Genomic DNA, 15,771 nt, shown 5'->3' with positions numbered 1-15,771 from the left:
TGGGTGTGTCTGTAGGATGATCCCAGAGGTCACTATACTGTGAGGACTCTCGTCTAAGCTATTGACAGGTTCAGGATGAGACCAGACAATCCGGAGGTGGCAGGACTGTGGAAAGTCAGGCTGGCTGGAGAACGTGGGGCCGCTAAAGCGAGGCCTTAGAGGTTACACGTTACCCTGACCTTTTTCTTTTGGGACTTCCCTTCTGGCCACCATGATGAGAGAGAACAGCTTTATCGTGCACTCCCTGCTGTGACAGACTGTAGCCTCTGGCACCATGAACAAGATAAGTCTTTCCTCTCTTACACAGTTTCTGTCGGGCGTTTGGTCACAGCACAAATTCTAACTACAACACTGACCTTACAGGTTGCTGAGGAAAAACTTACAGCTCTGACCTCCCCTTCCACACCGAGGCCTGAAGTAATCTGTGTTTGAAATCCTTTATCAGCAACTAAAATCAGCTTAATCAACATCCCTCACTCTAGGCTTCTGTTAACAGCTAGCAATAATAATAATAATAATAATAATAATAATAATAATAATAAATTATCACAATGGCAGGTATTGAGGATTCTGCAGAGCCTCTCCGATGCTGTCTCATCATGCATCCCGCTGAGGGGATTGGAACTATATGTCCTCACAGCTGGAACCTTCCTGAGAGGCTACCTTCCACTGCTGCACCGAATCGTAACGACGGAGATGCCACTGCTAAAAGGCTGTCACAGTGAAGCTGTTCCTGCTGTGTGTTGCCCGCCTACCTTCCTGGGCTGTAATTGCTGAACACTGTCCAGAATTCCATCATTGCTTTGACCACTTGGCAGATCCAGAAAGGAAGCCGCGTGGGGTTTCTGTCCCCTCCTAATAACGGCACTTTGCCTCGGTGTGTCACATTTCACTTATTCGGGGCATTCTCCTCATCTACTGCAGAGTCTTATCCTAAATGAAAAGAAACTCCGTGTGTTGTATAATTGTCTGTGCCACAGACAGAGCTTAGGGACCAGAGCCAGTGAAACTGGGAGCTGGAGGAAGACCAAGATCTAAATTGCTTCAAGAACCACAAACCCCGTAGAAGTTGCAAAGGGAGCCAGCGTGGGAACTAGAGATGTGGTTTCTCCACAGGGAAAAGACACATCTGGAAGAAGCCCTCTGGATTCTACAAGCTGGGAGCCCATGGGAGTGTCCATCTGTAGCCCAGGGCTCTCTGTTGCTCCTGTCTAGGTATAAATGGTGCTGCTGGGCTTAGCTTTGGGGAGAGGCAAAGACAGGGCAGTGCTAAGAACAAGAAGCCATTAGGTTTGGTAATGCTGGCCCACTTTGTGACCTAGAAACACAGCTCAAGGCTGTTTCCCCGCTCCTTCAGCAATTTGGAAAAGGGCCGGAAGGAGGACCTAGAAAGGGTGAGTATTTCAGGGGTTGAAAAGCAGAATTTTTAACAATCACCACATCTTGGAAAAGGGGACCTCTGCACATCAAGTTTGTATCAAGAGAAACAAGTTGTCCGTGCACCCCTCCAGATGAGTCACCTCCTGGGCTGACACCATCTTGGAAGTTAGGAGCTCAACGCCTCCAATCTACTTGAGCACCCGTTGGCAAATTATTGCTTTTACTCTGGTGCCATTTAGGAAATTATGGCTCTCTGAATCATACCCCAGGGACACAGAGAGTGGAAATGCCTCCCCACCTGCACTGCCAAGGCTCGGCTTCCCTGACAACTCAGGGGTTCACAGCCTGAATGCCCATTAGATTCACCCAGAGAGCTGCTCACAATCCAAAGCCTAAGCTGGGCTCCAGACCAACTAAACCAGAAACTAAACCTGGTCCTGCCTGGGGCAGGACCAGGCAGCCTACTTTTTAAGCTTCTTTTGGTCGATTTTTTTTTAAAGATTTATTTATTTATTATATATGTGTACACTGTAGCTGTCTTCAGACACACCAGAAGAGGGCATCAGATCTCATTAAAGATGGTTATGAGCCACCATGTGGTTGCTGGGAATTGAACTCAGGACCTCTGGAAGAGCAGTCAGTGCTCTTAACCATTGAGCCATCTCTCCAGACCCCTGGTTGATTTTAATGTGCAGGCAAGGTTGGGAGGCAGAGTTCTAGGACATCCGTTACATTGCTCACACAGTGGGCAGCAACAGATGCTCTCTGTAGCAGAGCCTGTCCAGCCTGCCACAGGCCTCTTTGACCTCTTCCACGTGTCTCAAGCTCATGCTTTTTGGTAAGCTCTCTGTCGTGTGAACTATGGAAACCATTATCCAGGGCAGAATGTGGCAGCTGCTCTCAGGGCCACGAATCCACTCGCTAATCCATCTATGTAATGTGAACCAGAACTCTGCTAGGCATCATGGCAGCCACAGAAGGAGGAGAGCATGATTTTCTCATTCATGAAGCATAAGTGTGTAACATGCGTGTTCAGGCACCACCATGTAAATATAAGGTTTTGTGTGATCAAAGCTTTAGGGGACCTTTGGGAGGGAGTGAAGAACAAAGGCAAGCAAGCTTTCTTTCAGCTAGCTTAAACATGTCTTTACAACAGCATTCTCTCTCTCTCTCTCTCTCTCTCTCTCACACACACACACACACACACACACACACATATATGAACATGCATATATGAAGAGAAACAGGAAGAGAAAGGGGCTGGTTTTGCAAACTGACTCCACATGGTCATAGGTCTGGGATGTTTGAGGAGTATCTGGGTCATGGGTTTCAGTCCTTATGAAGGAACTGGTATAGAACCTTCAGTACTGGGTCAGGGACCTAGAGAGTGGTTATTATATAACAAGACTGTCCTTCCCTCTTTTGTACATGCCTGCTGTGCTTTTGGTTCTCACAGGCCCCTGCTCTCTATAAAGTATCCAGTTTCCAGTGTTCTGTGATAGCAGCAGAAAGTGAACTAAGACAAAAGACAATCAGCCTTTCGTAGATCTTTCCCATTTAAAGGTTAATTCCACCCAAAACCTAGTCTCTCAGAAACATCTACAGTCATGACTGACCACCAACAGGGCACCACGGCCTAGACAAGGCGATACATACAATACCATCATGGACAGAGGAGAAATCCCCATGTTTAGCAATGTACTTAAATTGCTGTGGGGCGTAACCAGGGCATCCTAAGGCCACTGACCCAAGCCCCAGTTCTTCAGAGCTGTTAGACTCCTGCCCTGCATAAAGCCTGAGGTGCAGCCCCATTTCTATCTCAAACCAACTGTCTGTTGAGCCTTGGGTAAAGACGACATTCTGTCCACGTACAGCCAAGACAGAGCAGGCTTGGACCTGACCCTGGCTGAGCCCAGGACTCTCCTCATCCTGGGCTGCCTCCACTGAAGTGAGCAGTGAGCCATGCCTGCCTGCTGACTGTGAGCTTCTCTGGGTTGGTGGTGTTCTCTCTTTCCCTAAGCTCACCCCCCCCCAAGACACACACACACACATACACACCCAGGTACCATTTGGTGACGACTGCTTATGAATTACTGGCACACCCTCCCGCTGTTCTAATGACCATGCATTCCTCAGCATATCTCTCTACTGTGGATACCCAGGGGCCTTTGAAAAGAATGCAGACACTGAAGCCCGCTAAACACCTACTGGCTTAGAACTGTCTGAATGCAGTTAATCGGGGAAGACATGTGTCCAAACGTCTCCACCGGGGACTTTAGAAACCTCCAGTTCCACCGACAAACAGAGACTTCAGACACTGGCATTGGCTCATCCCAGACACTATGCCAGCAAATGGTTTCCACACAAAAGGCACCAAGGGATCAATGAAGAACGCTACCCCTTTGCCTGTGAGTTTGACTGTCCTAGTCTGTTCCTGACTTGGGCAATGAGTTCCAGAAAATAGAATGCTAATAGGTTTTATATAGACCTAGGTTCTGAAGATTTAAAAAAAAAATAAAGTCATGTTTTGGACACCGTGAAGAAAACCCTGGTAGGTGTGGAAAGGTGGGATGTGGAACAGAGGTGGGCAACCACGAGGAGTGAATGGCCTGTGGACAGCCACAGATTTAAAGATGCCTCACGAAGACAAGAACATTCCCTCCTCGACATGGCCCACCAAGACCTCAGAGCCCACTGCTCCATGGACTCAGGAGAGACGCGAATGGTGGCTCGAGTATGCCGGCTTGTTTCCTACTATGGTGACCTGCAAAAGTCAGGCAGCTGCCTAGGTTCCACTGAAAAGCCAGTGTCCCTGTGTTTGGCAGGGGCGTGTATATCAGGCCCTTGTGTGACCCTGTGGATCTCTGGGGGATGCGGGGTGAGGTAAGGACAGGCCCAGTTCTTGTGCCTACAGCTTCTGGTTCAGAGACCTCGCAACAGCACTGTTTACATAGTGAGTAAAACGTTCCATCTCTCCCTCTGACTAACAGGGGGTTTGCCACAGAGAGTGCCTGGAAATAAATTATCCATGAGGCATGGTGTCCGCACTACTTGCAAGCTTTGTTCCAGGATATTTTTACTGTTCTTCAAGCATTCTCTTCAAGGTGAACTATCGCACTATGAAGTTAAATGGGATTAGAACAAAGCCTTAGAGGAAGCAACGTGCGTGGAGTTATCCCTCAGACCCTGTGTGGCTCTCAGGATTGGTGTCATCCCTTTTAATAGACGAGCTGTGTTACTGTAGAGGTACCCTGAATGGGAAACACCTTGAAACAAATCAATGACTTGCCTTACAGGACAGAGAATCAAACTGTGGACCCTGTTCAGACAGACTTGCCTTCTGACTTCACTTGGGGACTATCAGACCCATAGGTCTCAGTTTCTCTATCTGTCCAGTGGGCCCATAGTTTCACATACTTGACAAGGTTGATCTGGAGGATTAGATGGATTAATACCTTTAACGACAGAGTAATACTCCCACTGTCCCACCTTAGAGGTCCCCAAGCCATGGGTATTTCTGGTCTGGAAATTTTATCTACATTACAGATGGCTGCTCTGAGGCAGTCACATAATAGGCTCTGAGTTTATGTATCCCTGTTCGCTGCCTTAGGTCCTACAATTAAAACATCTCATCCTTACCGCACTCCCTGGGGCCCTGCAGGAAGACAGTATCGATAGATAAAAAGGCTTGAAGCTAAGCCAAGTCAGCTCCTGTAGCAGAGAAAGCTGGTAATCAGACAGAAAGGGCACCCTCCACCATTTTCCTGACCAGAGAGTACACAGCAAATATTACCAAAACAATGTGAGTCTTTCTCACGGTTCTGGTCTATAGTTACAGAGTATTGATTTAGTCACCTTTTTTATTCAGGGAAATTGGACAGACTTTGAAACCATATATTTGTGGAATCAGAAAATGGAGTGAATTCTGGCACAGAAAAATACCATTTTCAAAAAAAAAAGCAATTTTTTAAAAAGATATTTAGGATGGTGAGGGTGCGCTTGAACTTGCCATACAATCGTGATGATCTCAGGTCAATTCCCAGAACTACATAAATGGGGAAGGTGAGAATGTCTCCACAATGTTGTTCTCTGGCTTTCACACCTGTGCCGTGGCACACCTGTGCTGAAGCACACCTGTGTTGTGGCATACCTGTGCTCTGGCACAGCTGTACTCTGGCACATTTGTACTGTGGCACACCTGTGTTATGGCACACCTGCACTCTGGCACACCTGTGTTATGGCACACCTGCACTGTGGCACACCTGCACTGTGGCATACCTGCACTATGGCACACCTGTGCTCTGGCATACCTGCATTGTGGCACACCTGTGCTGTGGCACACCTGCACTGTGGCACACCTGCACTGTGGCACACCTGTGTTATGGCACACCTGCACTGTGGCACACCTGTGCTGTGGCACACCTGCACTCTGGCACACCTGTGTTATGGCACACCTGCACTCTGGCACACCTGCACTCTGGCACACCTGTGCTCTGGCATACCTGCATTGTGGCACACCTGTGCTGTGGCACACCTGCACTCTGGCACACCTGTGTTATGGCACACCTGCACTCTGGCACACCTGCACTCTGGCACACCTGTGCTCTGGCATACCTGCATTGTGGCACACCTGTGCTGTGGCACACCTGCGCTGTGGCACACCTTCTTGTACATCATATGCAGACAGCAATAGCAGTAATAATAAAGATTTCCCCATTTGGAAGGACATGTATATGCAGTATGACTGCCTGGTGCTCTAGTTTACATCTTTACCATCTCCCAAGTGCCTATGTGTCATCCGAGTGTGTCATCTACTGGAGCTGGTGGAGCTGAAAGAGGTGGAGCCTCATGGGAGGCTCTTAGGTCACTGTGGATGCTTCCTCAAAGAGTACTGAGGGGCCCTACTCTTCCTCTGTTTTGTAGCCCATGAGGTGAGCAGTTTTCTTTGCCGTGCACTCCCTTCGTGATGCACTAACCCTGCCAGGGGCCATACCATGAGGCCACCTGACTGGGACCTCCAGAAATTGTGAGTCGTGATAACCCTCAGCATTTTAGATGTGAATTACCTCAGGTATTTCATCACAGTGACAGAAAGCTGACTAATACAGCTATCACCATAATGGTATTATATAATAAATCGCTATAAAATTCAGTGCCTTAGAACAACAGTAATTTACATTTGCTCACACGTCTAATAGGTAGGTAGGCTCGTGGGATCTATGGCCTTGGCTCTGAGCTACACACATCTCAGGTGGCTGCAGCTCTCATTCTCACATCACTGGCTTGGCCTTGGGAGTGTCAGAACTTAAACATTTCCCAATGGTTCTCAAAGCCTCAATATGTACAATCATCTAGCCATGTCCCCATGGACAAATCTGGTCCTGTGGTGGAACCCATCATCAATGAAGGAAAAATATACTCTATAGTAGCAGGAAGAACTACAGACCATGGACACAGGTAGAACCCACTTGAGGGGCATGTGGCCCGTGTGGTGGCACAGGACACTGACCTCCGAGGGAACCTCTTTGGTTGATGCTCTGGTATCTGCTTCTTGGAATTCTCAACTGTTTTTTTGTTTTACACAAAGTCTTAGATCGTTATTTTTCACTGGACCCTGAAAAACCATGAAGTCAGCCCTGGACATAGCATGTAAGTGTTGGTGCACCCATTGTGTGACAATTTGAGACTACAGAGCCTTTTCATTCAACAGAAATGACTTCTACTGGAAAAGTGATTGCTTTTGGAGAAGCATCATGGGGTTTCGGTAATAAGTTCAGTTGCTGCTGACAGTTTGACTTCATACCTGAGTTCCTCCCTGCCACAGAGGTCTGGGAAGCTTGGACTAGGGAGAGCATTGGGGAGCACCTGAAGTCTCACTGCCTCTGTGATTGGTCCAATATCGAATCCAGAGCATCCAGCCCTGCCAATCATCCCACTGGAATCGGCTCCACTACATCCACAAGCCCCACACAGTCCTCTGAGACATTAATGAGAATTCTCAAGAGGAAAATGGAGGTTGCCTGTGCATGGGCGCTGACTCTATCCACAAACACCAGAAAACCCACCGTGGAACTGGACATATTCTTGGTGAAATGAGGACGTGAAGAAGGATCCTAGAGTTGTTAAGCAAGAGAGGTGTCCCAGACTAATCCGTAAGTCATCGTCCCATTGTCCCACACGCCCTACTCCCCACTGGGCCAGAGCAGCCAGACTCATAATCACCACAGCCATAAGTTCTTCTAATATTCCAAAGGAGCACAACACTGCCAAATTCAAGACCTGGGGATCACTGCTGATGACGTAAGCCTCTTCATCCACACCCCGACTCTTAGGTTCCCACTTAAGCCCTTTCCTTGAGTCCACACTGAATTCACAGATACAGTAGGGCTGCCCTTACCAGAGTGTCCCCTGTGAGAAGCCAACGTGTGTCTGGGAGCAACCACCAAACCTTCCATGTTGTGTCTCCCAAACCAGAGTGTACAGCAGCCCTCAGAGCCTACGACACACCGGGCAGAGTGAGCTACGCAGGGAGCCAGAGGCTTTTGCCACGAAACATGAATCATAAGAGCAAGTCAACACCAGCACCCTGCAGCTCAGACTATTACCCGGAGAACACATTTTCTGATAATTATGGAGCTAAAATTGGATCCACTTTGCAGCCCCTTCCTTTCCCCCGAGAAGGCCGAGAAGGTGGCTTAGCAACAATCCGCTGCTGATACGGTTCACGCCCTGGGCTGCTGGCTGGTTCCAAGAAATTTCTTGGAAGGTACATTTCCCAGGAGGTAGCGATGCTAACTAGAACCACGGGGCCTTCACGCTGTCCCTAACAATTGCTCATAGCCCGGGAACCTGAACACAGCCCATTTGGAACACGGGCAACAGGAGGGAAGGGCCCAGGCTGTACCACTTCTGCTTACAACCCTGTCTCCAGAACAACACATGGTACTCACCCAACATACGGGAGGAGGCCGCCAGCCATCATCTCAATCCAAGTACCCACGGAAATGTCATAAAGGGTTTCAGAAGTGAGGGGCAGGTCACTAGCAATGGCATTTAGTAGGTGTTAAGCACACGTGTATGTTTTATCTAATTCTCAGGATAATACCGTGAGGATGAATTCTTACTGCTTTCTCACCCTGACCTCTGCGGATGCAGCTCAATGGTAGAGCACTTGCCTCTCGTGCATGAGTCCCAGTGACCCATACCCAGTGTTACCCTCTTGAGAAAATATTTACCCTGAGCCACACCCTACAGGTCACACAAATGCTAAGGTCCCAGGCAGGATTGGAAAGTTTGCTGACTTCACCTCTATGGTGGTTTGAAAAGGAACACCCCCACCCCTCCCTTACAGAGTCATATATTTGAAAGCTTAGACACCAGAAAGTAGCACTATTTGAAAGGATTAGAAGGTGTGGCCTTGTTGGAGGAAGTGTGTCACTGGGGTGGGCTCTGGCTCTCTCCCTCTGCCTACAGATCAGGATGTAGCTCTCCACGACAGCTCTGGCATCTGCCTGCACGCTGCCGTGCTCCCTGCCTTGATCATGATGAACTAAACCCCTGAAACTGTAAGCGAGCATCCAGTTAAATGCTTTCTTTCATAAGAGTTGTCTTGGTTATGGTGCCTCTTTACAGCAATAGGACTGTGGCTAAGATAACCACCGTTCTTTAATCCTAAAGGACCTGGGGTTGGCTGGGAGCCAGACATTGGAGTGTGGAGCTAAAAGCTGACTTCGGAGAGTGTGGGGAATACGAACACAAGGGGGAATGAGTGGGACCACAGAAGCCGCGAGTTAAAGTCTTCTGATTCGGACGTGGAGTTAGCCTGTAATCCCAGCAGTAGCAAAGTGGAGGCAGGAAGATGAGGATCTCAAGGCCAGCCTTTGCTACAGCATGAGTTCAAGACCAGCCTAAGCTGAGACTCTATCAGGAAGAAGACAGATTAAATAAATAAATAAATAAATAAATAAATAAATAAATAAAGCCATACTTAAGGGGTACGCAGTATTCTGTAGATATTTGGTACCGTCCTGCCACCCCCAAAATCAAGACTACGGCAGTGATCCTAACAAGAGGGACCAAAATGGCTACCATTTATCACATAATAAACACAGAGGGAGCATCTTACTCTCTGCTTTTCACTCGCTGTAACTACACCTGATGATCAACTCAACATCACGACCTTCCTGAGGTGGCGGCATCCTAGCAGCAGAGACAGATGTGTGCTACACCCAAGCACATCCACGAGAAGAGCCTATAGAGTTACCAAATTAAACTAAAGAACGTGTGAATTACAACAAGTGCCCAATGGCCAGGTGCAGACGTCTCAACAATGCAAAATTACACTCACAAAGAAATCACGTTCAGCCGACAACAATGAAAATGGTCTTGGGTAGCCAGGGCAGCCAGACCCAGAGGCAAAGAACAGAGAGTAGCATCTTAAGCTGGACGTCAGCCTTGTGGCAAGAGCCTGGAGCAGGAGGGAGACACCCGGAAGGGATAAAGGGGTGGGCGCTTGACTGGTCTCTCTGCCTTGTTAGCTCTGCAGAGGCAGGGAGCCGTGAGGCTACAGGGGATGCTGTCACACAGCCACTATGCCTGAGGCCTTCAGGTCTGTGTCTGTGCCCTCCGATGTCTATCTTGACGGCCTTCCCTCACGTTGCTCAGCACAGAGAGCAGCAATTGTGTCTAACTAGCCTCTGAAGCAGCAGCCAGAAAGGAAGGAGTCAGGGGAAAGGCACTTGGAATACAACCATAGTTCCTGATTAAAACACTGTTTTAACACAACCCGTCTCCTGCTTAGAGGGGCATATGCAAACCACACACACATATTTGCATGTGTCAAAGCTAATTCCTGTACAGTTTACTTCGCATGCTCCCTCTGCCCTTGGAAAAGCCTAGGGCTTTATGACTGTAGGCAGTGGGTCCTTCACAGGGGCAATGTCTGGCCATTCCTCCTGTGACCAGTCTGTGGTCAGGCAAGATAAGGCAGAGTAAGGCTAGGAGTCACCTCCTATGGATGGTGACCTGCCAGAGAACACAGTGTGACATACTCAGGAGGAGAGGGCAACAATTCCGGGGTCTGAGAAACAACAGTTTGATTTTTGTCTTGCTCAGGCCCGTGGCTTTATCTTAAAGAGCAAACTGGAGATATGGAACTGATGACCAGAGTGTGTCACTGGGGTCTGTGATATTATCTACAAGTTAATTTGCATATCTTGATGCAAATTATATGCTATTCTCTAAATTATTCTGTATTCCTTGGATCACTAATATTATCGACAATGTGCTTCTTTTTTTTTTTTTTTTTTTTTTTTTTGGTTCTTTTTTTCGGAGCTGGGGACCGAACCCAGGGCCTTGCGCTTCCAAGGTAAGCGCTCTACCACTGAGCTAAATCCCCAGCCCCGACAATGTGCTTCTTATCTGAGAACGCATCCCTGCTGAGCCAAGGAAGACGTGGAATTCTAACATAAGGGGTTTCTCAGAAAACATTAAAGGGGTAAGTAATTAGCTAGCTAAATGATTGGCTTCCAGACCAGACTCTCCCCGGTGAAATACAGACAAGAACTTTAAAACTTCATAAAACTATCTCCTTTCTGACAGTGTTGTGCAGTGCTTGGCTTTGCAAAAAGCTGCATTTGGGCAGACGGATGGCTTCCCTGTAACCTGTGGTGTCCACTCTGTACTGAGAGGTCAGGGATAGTCACCGGTTCAAGGCTGTGCACCTTGCTCGTTTCTCCTGGGAGTCTCTGTTCTCTAAGCTTTGCTGACTTGCTTGCCTGATGGGAGGACAGAGTCTGAACAGACAGTGTCAAATGCCTACCCAAGTGGAGACAGTGTCAAATGCCTACCCAAGTGGCGTGCACACACTTGTGCTCCTGGAAGGAGCTTTGGGGCAGCTGTGGTCTACTGCTCCCCACTTTAACAGCACCCCCCCCATTCCATCCCTCCAACCCACAGAATGGCCAAACTTCAAGGCTGTGTTCACAAGGTTAACCCTCAAGACACCCAGCATTTAGTTAAAACTTCCTTCCGTCAGGAGGTGTTAGTAAAATCCTGAGCCCAGCACAGACAGGAACAGAGACCGGGAGGCAGTGGGAGCTGTAAACGCCAACCATTGGGAAGAGAAATCCTGCAACTCCAGCCAGAGAGCCCTTGGACATACCCAGTGTCTTGCTGATGCTTGATTCAAGGCCACCTCCTGCAATTAGCTCCTCTTGCCTCTGAAGGTTTCCAAAGAACCGAGGCCTGCTCCCACCTTGCCCTCCCTGCTGCCGTTCACCCGACGACCCCTTTCTCTGACCCTTCCTCTGTCCACCTGGGGGACCCCTCTGACCTTTCTCAGAAGGAAGCAGATGCGTTCGATGTTCCTCAGCCGCTCCCTCTGGGATGCACAAGAAAGAAAGGAGATAGGAGGTTATGGGTGAGCTGGGAGTAGGAGAAGCATGTAATCTATCCCAGCAGAGGAAGCAGAACCCACCAGAGACCCAGACTGGGCAATGGCCAGGACACCCACCCAGCAGCTCTTCCCAGTCTGAATCACTTGCCTCTATCTCCTCGGGGCCACTTGCCTTTTCTCTTATCCTGTTTTTTTGTCTGTCTGTTGTTATTGTTGTTGTTTCTTTAGAGAGAGGGTGCTACTCTGCAGCACAGGCTGGCTTGGGATTCATTGTGTATCCCAGGTTAGCCTCAAACTCATGACAACCCTACTGTGTTAGCCTCTGCAAGGAGGTCTTACAGGCACGAACCACCATGCCTGGTAGACATTCACCCTTAGAGAGAACTTTCCTGGCAAGCTGGGGAGATGACTCAGGGGTAGAGTGTTTGCCATTGCAGACAAGAGGACCTGAGTTCAGATCCCAGAACCCACATAACAAGCCCGGAGTAGTGACATTTATCTGTAATCTGGGGACAAAGAGACATAAGGATACCCAGGGCTTGCTTACCAGTCAGTCTAGGCAAATCCAAGACTTCTGGATTCAGTGAAAAGCCCTGTCTTATATCATCATGATGATGGTTTTAATTATGTATACATGTGTGTGTCCAAGTACAGTTATGCAGGTATCCACAGAGCCCAGCAGAGGGCACCAGATGCCCTGAGGCTAGAGTTACAACCCATGTGGGTGCTAGGAACCAAACTTGGGTCCTCTGTGAGAGCAGTACAGGATTGTAACCACTGAGCCATCTTTCCGGTTGTGCAAGAGAGCCAGCCTTAAAAAGAAAAAGAAAAAGAAACAGAACCTGTGCAGAACAGTTGAGGAAGACACATGGCATCAGCCTCTGGTTGATGTGCACATGTGCACACACATGAGCACGGACACACGTAGCGCACCTACTTTTTTTTTTTTTTTAAAGAAAACACCCCTGGCAAAAGCATCCATTCTTCCTTCCCCATTCAGCATTCATCTTCCTGTAGTGCACACACAGCAGATGGCCTGGCTGCAGAGTAACCACCATATGCTCCCTAGGTGTCTGAGAGCCGGGACACCTCCCTGGACCTTGAGGAGTAGCACCATTGTATCTTCATCAGTGGCTCCTGTCTGCTTTGCCTTTTCCGAGTGAGTGCACTTGAGGAAGCAAGGCCTCCCGGGAGTCAGCTCCCAATTGTGCCCTGGCCTAGGACTTTTCTAGAAGTTCGTCTGTCTCCAAGGACTGGCACATTACCAGAGAAAGATGTTAGGAAGCCGGACAGAGGATGCTGTCCACAGCAGACGTTAAATGCACCCGCTTCCTCTCTCTCTCTCTCTCTCTCTCTCTCTCTCTCTCCCTCTCTCTGTCTCTCTCTCTCTCTCTCTCTCTCTCTCTGCTGCTGCTGCTGCAACTGTCAAGATTTCCGAGTTGTGCACAGCTGTGGTGTCTCTGGTGCTTCATTACCAAAGCAATTTGGTTGCTGTCGACGTAATGGTAATGAGTTTCCTTGTGGACCAGGGGAGGACAGGTGGCTGAGACACTTCAGTTTCCCTAATTGAATCATAAATATGGTGATCTCTGTGCAGCCCAGAAGCCCAGAGGAAGGAGCCACATCAGGATGAGTTAGTATCACACAGGGCGAGGAAAACTAGTTACACATGTGACAGAATTCATACAGATACACATGTGACATGAGACGCCCACACGCTCCAGCAAGCCAGAGCCTTTGGGGAAACACCATCTCTGGACAGAGACTTCCCAAGGTGAGTGGAGGATAGAAAGGGAACACTCCCACCCCCGGGAGAGCCCCACCAAATGTTCCATCAGTACTTGAAGTGTTGGGGCATCTTAATCTAAATGGAGCACGGGTTGTCACTCAGTGGTACAGGGCTTCACTGGCATGCCTAAAGGTCTCACTCCATAACTAACACAAGCGGGGGAGGGAGGGAGGGAGGGAGGGAGGGAGGAGAGAGGAGGAGAGGGAGAGGGAGGAAGGAAGAAAGAGAAGGAGGGAAAGAAAGAGAGAGGGAGGGAGGAGAGAAAGAGAGAGAGGAAGAAAGAAAGAAAGAAAGAAAGAAAGAAAAGAGAGAGAGAGAAAGAAAAGAAAAGAAAGGAAAAGAAAAGAAAAGAAAAGAAAAGAAAAGAAAAGAAAATTTTCAAATGGGTCTCACGCCCTCCTTAAGAAATGCACTGTACAGTCAGGAAGTTCTTGGGACCCAAGTTCCTCTAGGGCCCAAACTGCCAACAGGTGATACAAGTTTGTGAGTCTCAGAACCTGGAATGTGGCTCTGGAGGCTTCGAGGACACCAGAGGACTGGAGACAGTTAAACGATGTAGCTGAACCATGCCATCCCCTGCTGGGAAGTAACGTCCAGACAACAGGGAATCATACCATGTCTACATGCTCACCTAACTACAGCTTTTAGGACGTTTTGGTTTTGTTTTTAGTCCCTCTCCCCCAGGGGCACCTCGGGCTTTGGTTTGTCCATGAGATGTTTGGGCTCCGCAGGACTCCGCTTCTTAATTAATCCAATAACTAATTAGAAATGTTGCTGTAATAGGAGTTTACCAGGAGAGGTGGGAAGGAAGGGAGAAGGGGGGAGGGGGAGGGGAAGAGGGAGGGGGAGAGGGGGAGAAAGAGAGAGAGAGAGAGAGAGAGAGAGAGAGAGAGAGAGAGAGAGAGAGAGTTGGAAGTACTTCGGTGGTACAGCATTTGTCTCAGGTGTATGCAAAGGCTTGGGCTCCACCCAGCACCACAGGAAGAGAAGAGAAGTAGGAAGAGGCCCATGCCTTCAACCTTCAGTATCCATTTCTGTTTCCAGAAAGAAGTTCTGGATGCTACCTAGTGACTTCTGTTTTTCCACTATCCTTTCCCAGAAGAACCCCCCACTGCCCTCTGTGGTGAGAGGGGAGAGGGGATAAGGAAGTCCTAACCTGATGCCTAAATAAAGGACTTGTCGCCATCAGCCAAAAACAGACTCCGCAAAAGCATCTCCAGGTTTCACCAGGTGCCTAAGAGCTGGCATGGGACAGCCGTGGTGGGAACAGGGGATGGATAAGTTTCAGTTCTTTCTGCTCGGGAATCCTACCAAGCTCTAGACAAGATGGAGGAGTGGGCTCACACTCCTGACTTGCCAGCACTCAGGAGCAAACAGGCTTGGCTTCCAGCCACTCTGACCACCTATGGGTAACTGATGAGCAGGTGTGTGCTGTTCGCGCCAAACTCAGTGTCCAGAAAGACCTGAGCCTTAAGGCAAAACCATTTAGGCCTGGCAAAGCCAAGCCATCACAGGTGGATGATAAGGCTGGTAGAGGGGAATAAAACGGGTTTTAAAAATAATCACAACTTTCATGAAAAGCACTAAGCTTTCAAGCAGTTCTTAGGGGTACTTTCAACGAACCCAGTTTGCTTTTTATAGCTGACTTTGAAATAGTTTGGCTTTACTTTGTAGAATCAAAGGCTGCTGTGCCGAAGCAGGGCTTATATATCATAAAGCCAGGTCTTTTCAAGAACTAGCTTGAGGTGGGAGTCAGGAGATGGCTTTGGAGATGGGCAGAGGTGGGTTCTAGACCAGGCATCCAGAAACTGAACCCACAGTGGATCAACTAGGCTGCACCAGACTCCATGATGTACAGCAAGCTGGCCCCAAGCCGCAGGCAGAGGACCTGAAAGCCCACTAGATAAGGGAGCCATACCTGGCACTTCGTCTATCCATCGTCCCTCCACTGGGAGAAACTCAACCACTGACCACCTCCTACAGGACAAGAGATCCAGACATGGTACTTGCACCCCTACGGATATGCTTGCCAACACAGGGCCTTTGTCTATGGTCATAGATAGGGAACCAAAAGTCATTGGCACCAGAATTTGAGGACTCAGAACAACAGCACAGCAGATCCCTCCCCTTGGCTACAGGAACCACCACACTTGACTGGCAGTGTATTGCCAGAGCTCAGCCGACCTCAGCAAGAAGAAGCTTTAAC

At 48.7% G+C, this 15,771-nt stretch overlaps 1 protein-coding gene across 9 annotated transcripts in view; it reads right to left on the bottom strand.

Moving 5' to 3' along the window:
- Cnih3 (cornichon family AMPA receptor auxiliary protein 3) overlaps positions 1-15,771 on the bottom strand; it is a 191,061-nt gene that overhangs the window by 40,761 nt on the left and 134,529 nt on the right. For 7 of the 9 annotated variants that reach the window (XM_039091108.2, XM_039091107.2, XM_063272624.1 and 4 more), the window contains one exon: positions 11,714-11,761. The exons of the other annotated variants lie outside the window; for them this stretch is intronic. In XM_039091108.2, the coding sequence (XP_038947036.1) occupies positions 11,714-11,761 (48 nt within the window). The remainder of the gene's footprint in view (positions 1-11,713; positions 11,762-15,771) is intronic. 9 annotated transcript variants of the gene reach the window in all.

This window comes from Rattus norvegicus, chromosome 13 (assembly GCF_036323735.1).
Source record: "Rattus norvegicus strain BN/NHsdMcwi chromosome 13, GRCr8, whole genome shotgun sequence".
Lineage (NCBI taxonomy): Eukaryota > Metazoa > Chordata > Mammalia > Rodentia > Muridae > Rattus > Rattus norvegicus.
This window is presented reverse-complemented; position numbering and strand designations above follow the sequence as displayed.